Raw genomic sequence first — 19792 nt, forward strand, 5'->3', positions numbered from 1 at the left:
TCATTTCTTCTTTGGCCTTGTGCCTTCCACCACCACCCAAGGGATGCTATAATCACCCAGAAATAGGCTTCCTGTTGCCTCTTACTGCAAAATTAGAATGCACTAAACACTTACAATCAACTAAATTTAAGACTAGATGCAGCCTTCCAACACATCTTTTGCTAAAGTTGAATTCTATAAACCCATTGAGAGTATACTCCTTTTCTTTTACATTGGTTTTGTGTTCTTTCATCTGCAAGGAGTTCAGAAGTTTACTTTTAGTTGTAATAATAAAAACCTGTGTCAATGAAAACTAATTGAGAATTTCAGGGGTTTGTACTATAATGAAACACCTTTTGGTGCCTAATTTTTGTTTTGCAACATAACATCAATTTTAGGTTTAACAAGACCCACGTTCCCTCTTACTCAAGTTTCTTGGTAAGGATCCCTTTGCTAAATCTAAATGTCAGTCTGCTCTGAAGAACATAATTGTATAAAAGAATATACCAAAAAGTGAAACCACACTAGATGATGTTACATCTACTACATTTAATACACTACCACAAACCACATTGATAGGCTGGCAGCCGGCTCACCATTTTGTCAACATGACATGAACATGGGGGTTTTATGAGTTTTATTTCTGGATTCTTTTTATAGTAAAATATATGTATGCTTCTCCTTGCAAGAATTGTCTTTACATGTAGTCAGTGATCCTAAAAGGGGAGGTTAGGGAAGTGGGGAGCAGGGAGGAAGGTGATTATAAAGTCATTTAACTTTTATTCTCCCCACTATTTCACATGAGTAGCACACTGAGGGAGTTTACTGAAAAGTCATTAGCTAGTTTTTGTTTTTTTTTGTATTTTGTCACGAAATTCACAGGTTAAAAATATTTTGGAAACCTGCTTCCCAGAAATGTGCCTTAGCTTGGTCGCATTCTTGGATGTGCTATTGCATGCTAAACAATAGCTGTGTGCAGGTAGTGGGGACGCAGGTTAATTGATTCTGCTCACTGTACCTTTTGTAGAAAAGTCATTTTTCCCCATTGTCATACAGAAAAACTTCAAAGGCTGTTTTCATGTGCCTGGGATTGTGGCAGTGAGGATCAGAGGGAATGGGAGAGGGAATTAGAGAATTTTCCTATTCTCTCTGATCCTCACTGGCACACATTTGCTTTTTCACAGATCTGAATTTTGCATATTGGCTTCTCTTCTACCCAGGAGAGCACACAAAACAGCACCAGGCTCTCCCTATACCTGAAGAAGGGTGTTTGTGCCTGAAAGCTTGCAAAGAACAATTTTTACAACTATTTAGTTGGTTTAATAAAAGATATTACATCTACTCCTTATTTAGATCTGTCCTTAGACCAACATGGCTACAACCAACAACCGTTATACTCATTGTGGTATTTGTTTGGAACTGTGCCTAGTAGTCCTAACAGAGCTCCTTGGGTAACATCTCACAGTGGAAGAGATCTTTGGGTACACCTGCTGGCATCATTAGCTCCTTGGAAGAAATGAATTTGCAAAGACATGAGCGAAGACATTGTCACAGCTCAGACTTCCAATGCTCTCAAGCTTTCTTTTTTTGGGGCAAGTTTTGATAAACTGTAGTCATACTAAGGTTATCTGTCTCTGTCATTGAATTTTGACCGGTTAGAAAGGGGTAAAATATGAATTGTTTTTGCTTTAGTCTTTTTACTTCAAAACCAGACCTAGGGCTGGTTCATAAGCAGATCTAACATTTCATAGACAATCCTGGATCTGATCTGTTTTGTGCATACAAAGGCGCTATGCTGAATTGTGAACCTATGAGCCAAACTCCATGGGCCAGATTTTCAGAAGTGTTTCACTTTCTTTTTGGCACCTAAATAAGAACCAGGTTTTAAAACATGTTTTATTTGGGTGCCCATACATCCTAGTTTGGCCAGGACAGTCATGGATTTCCTAGGCCATCCCAGCCAGTTGGTGAAAATTGAAACAGAAGTCCTGGAATCGGCTGCTGCAGGCAGAGCAGAGGCAGGTGGGCAGGGGTACAGGGTGCAGTCCATCACACCAGGGCAGGTGGGCAGGCAGGCACCTCTGCTGCTACCTGCATGTGCCTGGCCTGGCTCCTGCTAAGTAGCAGCTGGTGGGGGTGGTAGAGGACTTGGCTGGGCTGGGCACCGCTTCAGTCTGCCTACCTTGGTCCTGCACAGCAGCAGCAGCACCGGTTCCTGCCTGTCTGCCTGCTGTTCCATGCCACTCCACTCCCTGCTGGACTACACCCCACATCCCTGCCTGTCTGCTTCTTCCTGCAGCAGTGCTGGTGACTGGGGGGCTGGGGAGACAGTGTCCCAGATTTCCTTAGAAATAATATGGTCACCCTATTTAATACACTGTGTGCTGCCTTTTTTGACAGTGTGGCCAGTTATTTAGGTAACTAGATCTGGAAATCTGAGTGCTTTGAAGGGGGCGGGGAAAAGGAGTTGGAGAAATGTGATCTCTTGAAATCCTGGCCTACTGTGTATCTAAATGGTGGTTTGTGTTCCCTGAAATGTGTTCATAACCCCATAACACTCTTCCTGCATTGCGTTTGATACATTTGAAAGATAGCAGCAGAAGAAAATCATGTTTTCATTATTGTCCTTATTTACAAGAGGCTTCTCTTCTGTGCTGCTGCAGTTTATTTGTCCTAGGAGTATTTTTGTGAGATGAATACCGGAAAATGAGGAAACTAGGTTTACAGATGTTTTTCATGTTGGTGTTTGATTTTGGAGACTGTTGTGTATGCTAAATTGCTGCATTGTTAGATTTTTAAGAACTGAGAATTAAATCATACTTTTGATTTTAGCTCAGTTTGATATTTTAACCTTAAAATATTAATTGATCAAAGTCCATGTATTTTGGCTTGAATTACTCTCACAGTTCCTCTCACTGTGATGCCAGAGCTTCTAATGATTGGAGCTGGCCAAAAAGCAGGGTTTAGACCAATGTTCTCAACATTTCTTGTAAACCAGAAAATTTCCAGATCCTTCAGCTGCTCAGTGAAATCCATGTCTGTCTTGTCAGCTTCCCTGTTTACGCTGGCTGTATTTATTTTTACAAAAAATAGTCTCACAACTGAACAGTTGCAGGGGGCTCCCAAAGTGCCTGGTTTCAGAGGACACTTGACAGTTATATCTGCCCTAATGCTCAGAGCTTTCAGCATCTCTGTCCCATTAAAATGCAGGCTGGGCCTCCCTGTCTCAAGTGCAGCAGAAGTTCATTGAACCCAGCTAAAATATGCCTCACTTTTTGGCAAAAACAAAGGCTTCATCCATACTTTTCTGACCATCTCTACTTAACATTGTTGCAGTTATAGCATACTACAGGATGCAGAACTGATTCTCATGTTATTTATACCAATTTAAATATGGAATAACTTCAGTGGTATGAAAAAGTTAAAATGATATACAAGTAGTGCAAACTAATACAGAAGCAAACCCACAGTTTTGTTTTGTTTGGTTTTTTTTCCCATGGTGACAGGTAATCTTTTGGAGAGATGAGTTGAAGAAGAAGGGAGAACATGTCAGCATTTTGACTCAACTCATATCCCATTGTGATCAATGGCTTTTCAAGGCAGAGACTGTGTGATGTGCATAAAGGCTAGCAGTTCCAGGCTCCAGTCAAATGCTATAAATAATAATATAATGCAAAGTTTGATATTGGCATCAGTTGGCAGGGCTAGACTCTTTGGCTGTGTATGCCTCACCGGCATATAAAAGATGAATTTCAGACAATGAAAAAATAGTCTGCAAGAATATTGACATTTTGATATTTAGACTCAGCTTTTCCTATCCCTTTTTGTAGTCTCTACTAGATGAAAGAGGCAAAGCTTGAGCTTCTTTGCTGTGCACGGTTAAATTCTAGTTCATTGATGAAACACAGGCTTTTTGAGGCACATCCATCTTTAGTTCGAAGATCCTCCAATCTCCTTCTCTAGCTCTCACACACAAAAGTTCATGTTAAGCATGAACAGATTTAAATCCAGAATGCCTAATATTATGAGACTATCTGAATCTAGTTTATTCCATTCAAAGTGGCAAAGTATGATCTAAGAACATGAAGCAAAGCAAAGAAAGAAAACACAGTTCTCTGACCAGCTAGCGAGGTAGAGGAGTGGAGGCTGTCTTTTGCATCTAGGAAGAAAATTATATTTTTTATTTCCAGGGCCAAACAAGCTTGTATTATTAGTGGAATATTTAAAGCATGTGTGTCTATGGAGACTATCATGTGCCCATGTGTCACCTTGAGCTATTATGAATGATTGTGAACAATATAAATACAATTAGGTTATTCTGCCTGGTCAAAATGCAGGTGCTCAGTGGGTGTGCAGGTGCAAGGAAGAAGGGAATGTTTTGTGCAGCTCTCATTACTGCCTGATCACCTGTCCTTTCTTTTCTAGGGAAACATAAAGTACCAGCCTGAGCAGAATGTCACTATGATTTGCCCGCTTTAAACATGAAAATCCTGTTAAACCAAATTTTCACAAATCAGAATATTTGAATGTATTTGAATACTTTAATATGGAATATTAATTTAATGCTGGGAGGCAGTTTCTGAGTTGCATAAGCCAAGCAAATAACGCTCACAAAGAAATCCTTTATTCCAGCTGTCCTTGGAAATCTATTGATTCAACAGAATGGGTATTTAACACCTTCAGTTATTTGTACCAGTATCGAAAATTCACAGGAAACAGATCCATCATACATGCACTTATTCCTGCGCACAGAGGACAAGGCAGCCTGAAATAATTGGATGTGTTGTTTAGGGAACATTCAGTATATTATTAAGTGTATTTATATTTACTTATTTGTGCATATCCAGTATTATTGCACCTGGCTTCTGGATCAAACTCTAGTGGACTTCTGAAGAGTTCCCACTTTCCCAACTACCCAAAATGGCTGCCTTTCAATAGATACTTAAGAACTGCTGGAAACGATTCATTTAGTCTAGTGTTTTAATTATGAGGAATTGTTTTGAGTCTTTTCTTGATGAGGTTTCAGTTACCTCTGGACATTCATTATCTTGTGATTATGTGATTATGATACTGGCCATAATGATTACTAGTTTCTTACTTTGTATAATAATAAAAATGGTTCCTTCAGATCTTTCTTAAAGCAGTATGATTCTGTAAAAGAGAAGGCTTTGCTTCCCCTTATAAGCTCTGTGACCTCTTTCCCAAGTACAGATGGATTTAGGATGCTCTACACAGCCAGAGGGAGTGCAATCCCTCTTTGCAATCTTGGATGCCAAGTGAGCTCAGAGAGCTCTGAGCCTATTAGTTGGTTGCCATGGGGTCTGCCCAGAGACTCTGCTTTTGCATGGCTCTGGAGCCCAGGGGGATGAGTATTGCTGACATTTGCCCTCCCCTTTCTTTTCTCCAGCACCAGGGGAAAAGAGGGGATGAGCAGCAGCAGCAGTGCTCAGCCCCTGCTTTCACGCAACTCTAGAACCCAAGAGGTGAGATCCACTGATGCTCATCCCTGCTTTTCACCTGCTGCTGAATCCTGGGAGAATGGGCAAGAAGAGAAGGATGAACACAAGCACCCGTCATCCACTGGATTCTGGAGCTACATGACGTACGGGCTCTGGCCAGCTTGTGAGTTCAGAGCATGTGTGGAGCGCTAGGAGTCAACACTGACATGCTTGTGAACTCAACTGTGCATGCAGCACACAGCCTGCTGCACCCCTGCCCCCATACACCCATCTCCATAAGTTATTTCAATATGCTATGTAGACAATCTCAATTAAAGTCCCTATTCCTGCTTTTCATAGTAACGGACTTTAGAGCTGCATCTGTTAATTTTTAGCTACAGGAAGTTTACATATCCTATATCTTGACCTTAAGTTGATACAACAGCTTTACCATCATTAATTCACTTCAGTAGAAATCCTATCCTTCTGCCACATGACAAAAACTCTTCAAGCAAAATGACTGATTTTGCTAAATCTTTTACAGCACAGAATCTAGCTAGAGACATGATTGAGCCTTTTTGATTATAGGTCATGAGGAAGTGGTTTTCCCACAAAAGTCTAATGTATCAGGGACAAGCAGAAGCCATCAGGAAAAGAGGGAGAGGTATTTGTACTAAGGTCAACTGGTTTCAACAACACTAAAGAGATACATAGTAGAAAATGTTACAGCGCTTTTCCAAACAGCTGGAGTGCCCTTTGCTGACAAATGTAAAAGTGCTTTATAAAGATTTATTTAATAAATCTCCATAATATCCTGATGATGCAGGTATTACCCCTCTCATCCTACAGGTGGAGAAACTGATGCACAGAGTTAAACAATTTCCCTAAAGTCACAGTAGATTGGTGCCAAAGAAGGAAACAGAGCTCAGCCTTGATACCCAGCCCCATGCTGTAATCGCTAGATCACTCTTCCTCTCAACAATGAAGAAATGGAAATAAAACTTAAAATGCCAAGAAAAAGATTCTTATTTCAGTGAAATATTGGGTGATTTGGGGGCAAAGTTTGACACTCTTTCAAAGTAGCAAGTATCCCTGAAAAATATATGAAGACTTTTAATGAAGTATAAAAATCTTTAAAGCATTTTTCATGGTTAAACAAGTATTTTGGATTTTCAAGCAGAAAAGACTTCAGGCTGAAACATAATCATCAGTGCCACAAGCAATTTATTTTCTACAGTACATGTAGAAAACTATTGCAAACTATTTCCTTTTCTAATGTGAGATTGTCTTAAGTGGACTATTAATATTTTATGTTTCTCTTATCACCTTAATTAATTATCGCCATATTCCCCATATTGACGAATCATGCAATTCTATTATGCATAAAGAGACAATGTTTGAAAATGACTTTTGTATCATCTTAAATCAAGGGAAAAGCAACAAAGCAGATAGGCATCTCTGGAAAAACTACTGCATGTGTAACCATTTGCTGGAATTACCAAATTCCCCAGAGGCAGTTGACTATTTTTGTGCTTTACTCAGGAGAAGGCAAGATATCCTATCCCAATAGGAAGTGCAGCAGATAAAATGATTGCAGTGTATAAATAATGTACCATTACCCTATTTTGGTTCTAGTTAATTTGGGCAATTAACTATTCTCTGATCAATAAAAACTATAAAATCAGAAAAAATATGCATGCATAATCTAAAGCAAAATGTAGAAACAGCCAGTGAGCCGAAGTCACAAAAATGCAAGCAGTCCCGCGTTACTTGTTTCTAAGATACTTCAGATCACTTGCTACGGCATTTGTTTTAAAATATATGATACAAGCCACTCATGGTTGGAACAAAAGCATGATTTATACAGTGAAAAAAGCTTTTGTTCGAAACATTTTATAAGCCAATTTTAATTGGGGTTAATTTTAATAAAGGCTGTGTTGTTTGTCTTAATGTTTATGTTCCATATATTGCATAACATAAGACCACTACAGGTTGGCCTTGCAACATGAGCCACAAATGAGAAAACATAGATTAGATAGAACAGTGCATATAGGGATTAGTTTACATACTTCCTCATTTAAAGGAAATGTACCTACCTACTTACGTTGGCTAGGATTCTCAAAAGAAACTTAAATAAGCAATGCTCCCATATTCTACCAAATTTTGGATGGCGCTGCCCAGCTTTACAATCCTTTTAAAATTCCAGCTGTTATAGTGAACTGCTGTGGTTATGGGGATCTTAATTACTTTACTCAGTATCTTTGAAAATGATTGGTTGCTAGTGGGCAAGACTCTGATGTTCAAGCATCCCAATGAGCGTACCAGGAAGAAAACAGCATTTCTAGGTCACTATTGATTCCTTCAAAGGCAAAACAACACTTCTTATGAATGAAAGTATGACTCACAGTTGATTTTAGGGTGCCACTTCAGAAAGGCCTTCTGTTTTCTCTCACTTTGAATTTGGTCATCTTTGAAGAGTGAGATGCAGTATGGGCCTGTATACACTTTAGCTCTTGCTGACAATATGACATGACCTTGTTACAGAACAGCTTCAGTTTTTCTCATGGGTTTAGTTTCTGAAATGCACACTGTTTTTCTCTCTCTTGCTCAGCTAATGTCTCCATTTTAAGTTCCCAAATTATCTAAATCCTAAATAGATTGGTGCCTCTTCTTATTGCCTCTTCTTATTGTTTACTTATAGTAGAAATAAGGACCTATGTAGCTGTGAAGATGCTATACAGAGAAAATAGGATATCACCATCCTTGCCCCTGAGTGGGTTATTTCAGACTTGCAGACTTTGGTTTTCCTCTTTCAGTCTACTACTGGGTGTTTAAGAGTTTCTCTGTCTTCAGACACAAACAGTTCCAAGGATGAAAATGCTGAAACGCAACTCAGGCCAAGTTTAAAGAGAATCGCACCTATTTTCCTCAGCATGGTAAAAATGGAGGCTGTCTGGTGGCACAAACAGTCCTGTTGCAGAATTAGCATGAATCCAATCCTGGCCTCTGCTCCAACAAAAACACTTCAGTTTAGCCAAATCCTGCTCTTTATTTCAGCCTCAGCACGAGAACTAAGTTGTTGGTACAGCAATAATCCTTAAAGGCTATTCTGGTAAATGGGAATTACCAGTGTCACCATTCTCTGGCAGTAATATATACTCTGTACTAGATGAAAGCATAAGGGAAAAGTTCTTTATACTAAGGCAGTTCTTTAATCTCTGGTTTTTGGTCAACTTTCTGGTTGTTCTGCACACTTACCGAGCATCACAAAGCATGCAGTGGGTAGGGGAAGGATGTGTCTCATATTAGCTCCAACTTGAATCCTCAATATGGGAGGAAGCATTTCAAGCATATAAATATTTATCCCTTTACACAGCAGCATGCTTTAACAGAGATATGACTAATATTTGAGCAGTTTGGAAACAGGTCTTCTGCTACTGTTAGAGATAGCCGATGTCATTAAGTGCAGTATTTATTCAAATCCAGAGTGAAGGTTTTTTCCCCCATGCCCCACCTTGTACTCAAGACCATACTGAATGGGGGACAAGCTTCATCTTGGCTTAAAGTACAAGGCACAAACGCAGGGTGGAGCTGCAGCTCTAGTTCTGGCCCTGTCCCAGGCCCAGGGTTGTAGCTGCAGCTGTTGTCCCCAACCCTTCCGCCTGCCCTGTGCAGCCTCTGCCCCACCCATCTGCATTTTCTCTGCCCACCCCTCTGCCGCTATGTACCCTCAGTCACAGCTCTGGCTCAGGCCCCACTCCAGCCTGGGGCACAAAGCACAGGGGAGCTCCTGCTCTTGCCTGATGAGGCAATAGTGATAGTGGTTGTGGCAGCTGCAGCCACAGATACAGCCCCAGCTGATCCCAGGGCTGGGGCTGGGGCTGTAGCTGCTGCCACTGCAGCCACTTCTGCATGGCTGGGCAGAAGCTAGAGTTACCATGTACTCCATTACCCAGGCTGGAGCAGGACCAGAGCTGGAGCTATGAGGAAAGTAAGTCCCAGTCAGGGATGGGGGGGAAATAGGCAGGCACCATGGCATGTAGGAACCATGGAGAAGCAAGCACTGGGGCATGTAGGCACTTAGTGGGAGCAGGTGACATGGCATCCAGGTACAGGGGAGCCAGGCCTCTTGGATCCTCCACCCTTTGCCCCCTCACCACTTATACACCTACCACTGCTTGCCTTCTGCTGCAGTAGGGGAGGGAACCTCTTTGAACCGCAGTCTTGTAGAGGTGGAAAGGCTTGTGTGTCGCAGTGATCTTCAGAGATATGTCACCTGGATTCTCACACTCATGACAGGGTCATCCATGGCTAGGCTTGAGGAGAGGTTCCAGACAAGCCATGGTCCAACCCCAAGTCCTCAAACAGCAAATAAGGCAGAAGATTTTCTATTATTCTAAGATGTCAGAATTTCAATGGCTGTAAAGAATAAGACTGTAGAAAGATGGAGGTCTCCAGCTTTCTAGGGTTCTCACTTGCCACTTAGCCCAGATCTCCACCTTGTCAAGATTGTGTGGTTGCTGTTTCCATGCACCAGCTTCTGTACATTAAAGTCACGTATAGATAGACTTCTATCACAGGAAAGAACATGCTCACCTGTACCAACCTCTAAAAGCCCTGCAGCAATGAACTAGTGGTGACAGACAGGACCAGCAGTCTCCAGCTATGAATCTGCATCCAGTGGGTGGTACCCTGATGGACATCTTGCACTTGGTGAGGCAAGAGTATAATTTGGCAGCTGCTACTTTGACTAAGCAGTCCAATTCAGAATCCCCTCTGCTCACCCTATATGGAAGGGGCCTAAAACCTAGGCTGTCTTATCTGCCCGTGGCTGGAAAACTGTCCAGTAGGATTATTCTGTGGTCAAAAACATCGTAAGACAATGATTTTTGCAAAATGGAACATTTGAACCTTGATGGACAACCAAGACAACAAACAACCAAAAAGAAAAACTGTCAAAATCTCCAGGAAACTAGTGAGATACAGCACTGACGTCTCAGCACCAAGACAAGACAACTTGATGACGGTCAGCTGAGGGAAGAGTGTGGAGGCTACACCTTCCTCTGAAAGGGGAAACCAGCCCAGAAAGATGCATTCATGATGTTGGCCTGGCCCTCAAGAATCAGCTTGTCAGTCAATTTACACAGCTCTCTGTAGATATTAACAAAAAGACTTATGACCTTCTGTTTTAAGCTGTGCACTGTTGTTGGTGTGTACATCCCAATGCTTGATGCTGCTGCTGATATTAAAGAACAGTTTTACTCCAACCTTGACCATGTGCTGACTAATACTCACAAGGAGGACAAAATCATTCTTCTTGGTGACTTTAACACTAGAGTTGGACATGACCTGGAACTCTGGAATGGCATCACTGGGAAAGAAAGAGTAGGGAAAGCCAACTCTAACAGCATCCTTCTCCTGAGCAAATCCATGGAGCATGTCTTGTCATGAACACCATCTTCAGACAGAGTGACAAACACAAGACCATCTTGAGATATCCTTGCTTAAAGCACTGGCACCTCCTTGACTGTGTTATTAGAGCCTGTGACTGAATCTAGGGTGGTAAGATAAAGCCTAAGCAATCCACCTCTGAGTTGACAAACATGACATGCATAGCTTTTTCCAGGCAATGAAAGCTATCTACGGTCCCACTTCCCAAGGTCCTACTTTCCTGAGATCACAGGATGGCTTGGCACTTCTCAAAGACAGTGAATCTATCAAAGCTAAATAGAAAAAGCACTGTGAGGCACTCAAACTGTAGGTTGGTTGACTGTGACAGATACCACCATTTCATCCACCCCCCAGCACCCTGAAAGGGGATCCCTCACCAACTCTTCTATCCTAGAAATCTGGAATGCCATCAAGGAAACCAAGAACAATGAAGCTACTGGACTGGATGATATACCTGGTGAAATCTATAAGGCTGGTGATGAGGAACTGGTACTGAGACTCCATGAGTTTGTTCTTCAAATTTGAGATAACAAAGAGACCTTGGGGACCTGAGGAATGCCAACATCATAACCATCTTCAAGAGAGGAGATCTGTCTCTGTGTGGGAACTGAGGTATTGCCTTGCTTTCCACAGCAGGGAAAATCCTCGCCTTCATTCTCCTGACCTGGTTTCTAGCTCTTGCTGAGGAAGTCCTGCCAGAATCTCAGTGTGGTTTTAGATCATCCAATGACATGCTCATTGACTTTGTGAAGGCCTTTGGTTCCATCAATTGTGAAGCCTTGTGGGAAGTGCTGGCCAGACTTGAAAGTCCTGAAAAGTACATCAGGTTCTGAGGCTTCTCCATGACAAGATCGTTCTTTATATTCTTTTGGAAACAGATCCATTTGTCATCTGTACTGAGGTCAAGCAAGGACGTGTCATTGCTCTAACTCTGTTCTCCATTAAGGACTGCCTTCCTTCTGGAATTGATATTGAATACTGAATGGATGGAGGGCTTTTCAATCTGGGACATTTTTGTTCAAAAACCAAAGTACTCAAAATAGCCATCCTTGACCTTCAATATGCTGATGACTGTACCATCCTTGCACATGCTGAGGAAAACCTCCAGACTGCTCTGGATGTTTTTGGAGAAACTTACCAAACTTTGGACCTCTCTCTCAGCATTGAGAGGACTAAAGTGCTCTATCAGGCTACCTTGGACCATGAATGTGATACCACCCCCCGCCCCAGAGAAAGATCCTGGTGGTAGTTAAGCACTTCCCCTATCTTGACAGCCACTTCTCTCAGAGAGTGAACATTGAAGAGGAGATCTAGCACAGGAACTGGTACACAAGTGCATCCTTTAGAAAATTGCTTTGTTATGTCTTTATTCATCACAGTCTCTGGAAGGACACCAAGTTCCAGGTCCACAATGAAATCATCACCCCCACCTTCATCTACAGATGTGAAACATGGGTGGCTTACTGTTGCCAGCTGAAGAGCCTGTAGAGGCATCACAAACAATACACCTAGAAAATCCTCCACATCACATGAGAAGATCACTGCAATGATGCCACCAGCATCGTTGCTGAGTCCAGTGTTTTTAGCATTGAGTCAGAGATCCTCAAGCAACAACTTTACTGGGCCACACATTGTGTGCAGATGCCTGACTCTTGACTCCCAGGTTAGTGTGCTCTACTCCTAGCTTAGTAATGGCCTGAGAGATTGTGGTGCCAGGAAGAAATGCTACAAGGACACACTGAAGGCATACCTCAAGAAAATGGATGCTGACATTAAAAGCTGGCTGCAGACCAATTCCAGTGGCATCACAATCTCAATGAAGAGTCAACCTATTTCAAGCTTAAGCGTCTTGCTTTCGATAGAGAGGAGAGCTGAGAAAGAAGAGGGAAGGAATCCCAGCCTGCAGCCTACTGTCCCCTGCAGAAATATTTGCAACTTTTGTGGATGGATCTATGACTCAAGGATTGGACTTTTAAATCACCTCAAGACCATCAGTGAGCCATGGTAGAACTCATTTCCAAACTGAGGAATTGCTGACAATGGGGGAGGGGGGGTTGGGCATAAATTCTAGATGACCCTCCAATAATTATATTTTATATGTGGAAAATAATAAAAAATGTACATATTTTCCAATTACTGTGGGCCATTTTGAATTCAAAGTCACCTTGGATTCAGGTAAATACAGCAAATCTGCCAGGTTTTGAAATGGTGTGAATACTTGAATGCCTATAAGTTTCTGTAGGTGTAATTTTTCCCTTAGATTTTGCTACTGTTATGTTAATTTTCCACATATTGATTCTTGCAAGTTTTATTCACGTTGGAAATATTTACTAGAAACATATGGCTTTCTATTTCTATTATTTCCAGCATGAAATCAGGAATCAAAATATAAATCTCTTTTCAAATTTTTTTACTTTATTTATTTAGGTTTTAGTTTTTTCTTTTTTGAAAGAGCATGTAGGGTACGCAGGGTTAGGTGTGCATGTCTAGTATTGTTATATTCTTTTTGTTTATTTGTTTTTGTTTTGTTTTTTATAAGAAATATTAGATCAAGAATCTGCTGGAGGTTGTATCCTTCTTATTTCTAAAATTTGCTGTTGTAGAGCCCATACTCTGGCCAGACTGCTTTGAAGGACTGTGCCTTTGTTAGTTTTAGCTCTCAGACTAGTCTGTTGATATGGACTGCAAACACAGTTCACCATCCATTTGAGATTACCCAACCTGTTACTGTGAACAGAACTTACATTGTTCCAGGATGTATTTTCAGGGGCTAATGTAAAAGGCTGCACTCTCTTCTGCATGCTGATTAAGGATAGATGAAGCAGTTAAATAGTGAAGGAACTGACCCCAGCATTTACTCAGAGGTGATGTAAACTCAGAATACATTTTTTGAGAGATTCAAAAGGTTTGACCAGCTTTACAAGAGCTATATTTTATGGCTGATCTGTGCTTCATAGTCAGAATAAGAAGCAAACATAGTCAAATTAGTGAGAAGTTTTTCACCAGAATTTCTTTACCATCTGGAAGTGCAGACATTTTGCGAGGTTTTAATTCAGGGTTTTGGGTACTTGACAGTATTCAAAGCATATGGAAATTTATCTGTCATTTCTGCTTTGGCATCACCCAGGAAGTCTCTTCCCCACTACAACAAGGCCATGAGTAGAGCAGGATTTGAGCAAGAAAGGACATGTAGTTGATTTACATCTAGTAATATGGTGTAACCCAGGGATTAAAACCTCTTAAATTTATTCAGAGTTTGAGGATTATAGAGACTTTGCTACACAAAGATAAGGATTTCAAAATACTGTTACGATTTATGATAAACATTTGAGTGGGCCTGTTTTATTTCTTCAATGATCTAAGTCAGTGGGGGCCAACTGTTTTGGCAGGCACACCACAAATTTGGCCCGCACCCTTCCTGAGCGCCACTCTGATACCCTTCTTCTACCCAGTCTGCTGCTCTGCTTTTTGCTCCCTACTCCTTGCCCTCCCTGCCCAATCTCTTCCTTTGCTTTCTACCTCCTGTCCCGTGTCCCTTCCCTGATCTCCTGCTCTGCTTTCTTCTCCCTACCATATCTGCTGTTGTGCTGCAGATCTGCCACATGCCACACAGAGACTCCCCATTCCACTTGTGGTATTCATAGCACAGGCTGGTCACCCTTGGTCATGGATAACTCAAGAACTACAAGGATTGATATGCCTTGAATGAAAGGTAGTTAATCAGAAAATATTTAATTGAAAATAAAGATTTTCAGGTGTAAACCTTCATGTAGTCCTTGTCACTTATCTCATTTTAGTTCAGCACTGTATCTTTCCTTGAGGAGTCTTATAGTTTTCCCCTGGCTATTATGTTACAGCATGTATTCTAATGTCCTCATTGAAGAGAACTATTCTAAAGGAAGGAAGGAAGGAATTGTGAAAAGTTGGTGTGGACTATCAACACTTCTCATACCCTGTGTCAAGAGGCCTAAGAACAGGAAGGTAGTTCTCTGTCATACAGGATGTGATTAATAAGATCTCATTATTTCATTCAGGAACACCCCAAACAAAAGACTTCTGCACCAATTGTAGGCAGATAGTTTAAAATGTAAAGCATAAATTTTCAAAGGAGCCCAAGGGAGGTAGAAGACCAAATACTAGCATTCGGTGGGAACTAGGGGTGTTTTTACACATGCTCTGGGAGTTTGAGGGGTGGGGAAGGGGGAAAGGAGGCTTTTAGGGGGGAGGGGGGCTTCAAGAGCTGCTCTAATTAAAGCACCCAGAGAGTCTTGCGCATCTGTGTTCCCATGCTTCAAAATGGCAACAGAGGTGCTTTAACTAAAGCTTGTTGAACTAGCTGTAGGTAAAGCACCCCTGCTACCATTTGAAGTGCAGGGACACTGATACGCAAGATGTAGAGGCTGCCTAGAGCACAGTAGACTTGATCAACTGAGTCTGCTCCAATGCGCTGTATTTACAGTGCATTGGAGCAGCCTCCCAGGTTGTGTGTAGGCACCCTAGGGTCCTAGGCCTTAGGCTGATGTTTTCAAAGAACCTAAGTGTATTTATAATTCTCAAGTTATGAACTTTCCCTTTTGTAAGGACAGATTTCATGTCTGTATAAACATGCCTAACTAGCACATGAGAATATTATGTCACATTCTCGTTCTCTGTTATCAATTTACCTGAGTTCATTATTATAGTTAAATATGATAAACCTTAATTATGCCAGTGTAAATCTGAACTTCTCCAGTTTTACAGTAGTCTTCAGCAGCAATTCTAGATTTCTACCAGTGTATCAAAGAAAAAAAAGTTATGCTTAAACTGGAAAGCCTCTCAGTAGGACTGACACGTCACCTTTTTTCTTTCAGTTGCATCTATTTTCATGTTTTAGTTTTTCAGACTAACTCCAGGACTAAGGACAGAAGGTACACATAAACTGCTTTAAGAGATCAAAAACTGGTTTAAACCTGTAACAGAACAGAAGCTCAATGCACATAAAACAGTTTCAAAATGGCTGAAACTGGTTTAAGATAAACCTGGTTGAAAGAAGTATCAGACTTAACCGATTTAAGTCAAGTCAGTTTATGGAACTTCTTTCCCAGACCCCTTCCTGGTTCAGGTTAAATCACAGTCCCCCAGTATCCAAGCATTTTGCAGCCCTGGGCTGGGCAGTGCTGTCTGCTTCAGAGAGCAGAGCTGGCCCCATACCTCTGCTCCCTAGCTGGAGCAGTGAGGGCTGGCTTACTGGCCTCACTGGCTGGCTCACCACCACCCCCACTGGCAAACCCATGCTGGGGTCTGGGGCCAGGGAGAGGGGTTAAACTTCCCTTCTCCCAAATATAGAGCTACCCTGTCCTGTTTACTTAGTTCTGGCTGTGACTGTGGACTACAAATCCCAGGGGCACCTGGAAACAGGAAAAAGAAGTGATGAGCAACCCTGCAGAGTTCAGCTCCTGTGATTGTGAACTGCAAACCCCAGAGACCTCGGGGGCATCAGGAAGAGGAAGCAAACACAGAGCCCATGCTGGCTACTGTGCTGGAGAGCTGTGCTCTAGCATCCCCCAGCTTCTAGCTTGAGCCACTGCAGGCATGTGGCTTGCCTTTCCTGAATCAGAAGTGAATGGCTGTTCATTTGCTTATTGGTTCAATCTTTGCAGCTTAGACTGACCTGCAAAGACTGAATCAATTCAGCCTCGGGCTTTTTGACTGTCTGTACTTAGCCCAGGTGGTCTAGTCCTTGTTAGACTTTCATTAACTTTGCTATGGTCCTTAGCAAGTATGATCTAGTCTGGTCCTCAGTGTTATACTATAACTGGATATGATGGTGTCACAATATTTTATTGACTTCCATACTATTTTTAGGTCTAAACCACTTATGAGAAATGTATTTGTGTTCTTCTTCCTAGTGGAGAAAGTGGTGCTGGAAAGACTGTCGCTGCTAAGTATATCATGGGTTACATCTCAAAGGTATCAGGAGGTGGCCCCAAAGTACAGGTGAGTGTAGAGCAGCAGGAAGGACATCATGTGTCAAAGCTTATTGTATAGCAAAAATACCACATCCCTGTCCCCACATGGACAGCCACAGAAGATCTGCCAGAGAAACCAGTGTCTCTGATGTCCCAGTGGTGGAAGTGTGAGATTCCTTGAGTTTTAAACTCTGGAACACAACTCAGCTGGATGAGAGATCTACCACCGCACAGATCTTGTGGTCCTCCCCAATGATAGGGAGCTCACAGAAGAGAAATTCAGTAGGTTAAAATGGCTTCTCTTTACAACTTTCATGCTAAATTTAAAAATTTGGGGGGAAAATGTTTTTAATAGCATTTCTAATCTTAAACTGTAGTGAGAAAAGTTTATTTATGGTAACCACATTTTATTTATTAAAGTCCAAAAACATATGCACGTATCTAGCAGTATGATCAAATGTGATTTTTTTCACTAATTGGGCCTTCAGGTCTAGAAAGCATTGAATTGACCTGACTGCTCAGTCCACGTAAGCATATTAATTAAAGTGAATGCAGTGAGTTAGCCATGAAATTCCATTAATTAAGTTGTTTGAGATAATCAGCTGATTGACTGGCAGCAATTCAGGGTAAGTAGGCTACCTTTTCCCAGTCTGTTCTTTTTTTGGTTACCATAATGTATTTGCCTTACTGAAAGCTCTGATGTTGATTATGATTTTCCTGTTTTATTTTAGGAGACAATGATCTAGGGAACATTGCACAAAGTTATTCAGTAGCAAAGCAGATAATTCAGAGGACATATGCATTGTGTTAGTGCTGGAACAGACAATCACGTTATAAATAATTATTTTAGTTATTTTAAGTAAGTTCTTTGTACAAAATGCAAAATTAACTCAGTAGTTACAAATCACAGTTGATAAAACTGATAAGCTATGTTGAATAATGCGTTTTTCTGGGATGAAATCCAACCTCCCCCCCAGTATAAACCTAGTTTCTACTAGCTTTGTGCAAAACATGAACAAACTGGTCCTACTCCTAGGAAAGTAAATGACCTTTCCACAGTCACTGCTATGGACTGCTGCCTCTCTACCTTTAATCTGTCTAGCATGGGTGCCAATAGCAGTGAAGCTGTGGCAGTCTGGGCTCCACAGTGGGTTGTACAAGCCTTTACAGGACTCTGGATGCAGGTCAGCTGGCTCAGAAGTCCATGCTGTGACTACTTCACTGCTCCTGACACCTAAACTAGTAAATCAAAGCTAGGGATTCTCTCTGCAGTGTACTTACCCTGAGTGAGACATATTGTTCAAATGAGAAGAAAATGAGAATAATATCAAACAAAATAAGATCTAATCTACTAGAGGAAGTCAAAAAAATTGGTAAGGAAGAGTTGAGCTACTAGGTGCTACATGAAATACTAAATGTGCAGTAGACTAATTCTACTGTGCATTAGTGTGGCAGGCAAAAACTGTGCTAATGCGCAGTGGAATTAGTCTACTGTACATTAGTGTCACAAAAAAGCATGTGCTGGTGCTACTGCCAATTAAAGCTCATAAAGTTAGTACCTGTTATTACAGGTACTAAAATTAAATGTGCCGTAATTATGGCACATTAATGAACATCTAGACGGCACTCTATTTATTAAAGACTATGTGATTCCAGCTCATTCAAGCTTCAAAGCAATTAAAATATAAAGTGTGGATTTTCAAAGAGAGACAAAAACTATCTAAGATGTTTGTTGATCCTCCACAACCTTTTGATTATGAAGATGGTGATAATTTATTTTTATCATGTTTGTCTCAGAGTTTCTTTTCCATGTTTAAATTCATCGCTTATTGATTCACCTCCAAACCTTGTTGCCCAATACTGCAAATCCTTGAAAAGACCAAAGCCCTTACACATTAATACAAGCTTTGTAATCCTTATGCAGATAAGATGAACCCCATTATCAGGGCAGTTTTCAGTTTTGTGACCTCTTCGAATTAATTAGCATATGTGGGAGTTTGAAAAGCATACTGTTGGCTGGGTTAGCACATTCTCTTACAGCTTTAGTGACCATCAAACTCTGTTGTAATGTGAACATACCCTGAGAAAAGAAGTTTATGGCAACAACAAAAAAAGATAAGAAATGCTATCACTTTGGGCTGGATTCTTTTCTCAGTAACACTTAGCATATTCCTTAATTACCTTCTTTCATTTAACACAGAGTTGCTGAGATTAGAATTTTGTCCATAATTCATAAAAATAAAGGTATTGATATGTGTACATTTGAAACAGGGATATAGGATGCACCATGCAGGATCTAAACCTAATTAAATCTAGCAGCCTGCCACTGGAAGCTGGCAGTGATCTGTAAAAATATGAGATTCTCTGTTCTACCTTCCCTTCAGGCCCAACAATTCACTTACCCAATTTAAGAATTTAGAAGACAGTTTCTAGTAAGGGGACAAAGTCCAAGACTAGATCCAAAAAAATCCAGAAGCCACTACCAGGTTCCAGGAATAATGCTTTAGAACAGCTGGCTCTGGAGAGGCAAAAGCCTGCACTGGTCTGCTTTTCCACTTGGTGCAGGGGTGGGCAAAATTGTGGATCCAGGCAACAGCTGGACTCCATTTCCCAGCAGCCCCTTCCCATGTCACTGGCTGGTTTCCACAGAGTCCCCAGCAGCTGGCAGGGCCGTGACAGTGCAGGGCCAGGGTTTCCATGGAGACTGACCCCTGCAGTGCTGGCAGGGCACGTGGCTGAGCGGGGAGCTGCTCTAGGGCTGGGATCTTGTGGCAGCGACAATGTGGTCCAGAGCCCGGGCAGAACTGGGATCAGCTGCCTGGGGCGTGTGGGCAGCAGGTAGCAATTCTGCCTCAGTTGTGGATCACGCTGTCACCGCCACAAGATCCCGGCAGTGACAGCAGCTCCCCACCCAGCCATGTGCCCTGCCAGCGCTGCTGGGTCCAGTCTCTATGGAAACCCTGGCCCCTCACTGTC

At 41.6% G+C, this 19792-nt stretch overlaps 1 protein-coding gene across 2 annotated transcripts in view; it reads left to right on the forward strand.

Moving 5' to 3' along the window:
- Window positions 1-19792, forward strand: part of MYO1E (myosin IE) — a 171478-nt gene that overhangs the window by 82944 nt on the left and 68742 nt on the right. For both annotated transcript variants that reach the window (XM_090030181.1, XM_090030180.1), the window contains exon 5: window positions 16757-16844. In XM_090030181.1, the coding sequence (XP_089886307.1) occupies window positions 16757-16844 (88 nt within the window). The remainder of the gene's footprint in view (window positions 1-16756; window positions 16845-19792) is intronic.

Source organism: Crocodylus siamensis, chromosome 15 (assembly GCF_052110815.1).
Source record: "Crocodylus siamensis isolate JL-2025a chromosome 15, ASM5211081v1, whole genome shotgun sequence".
NCBI lineage: Eukaryota > Metazoa > Chordata > Crocodylia > Crocodylidae > Crocodylus > Crocodylus siamensis.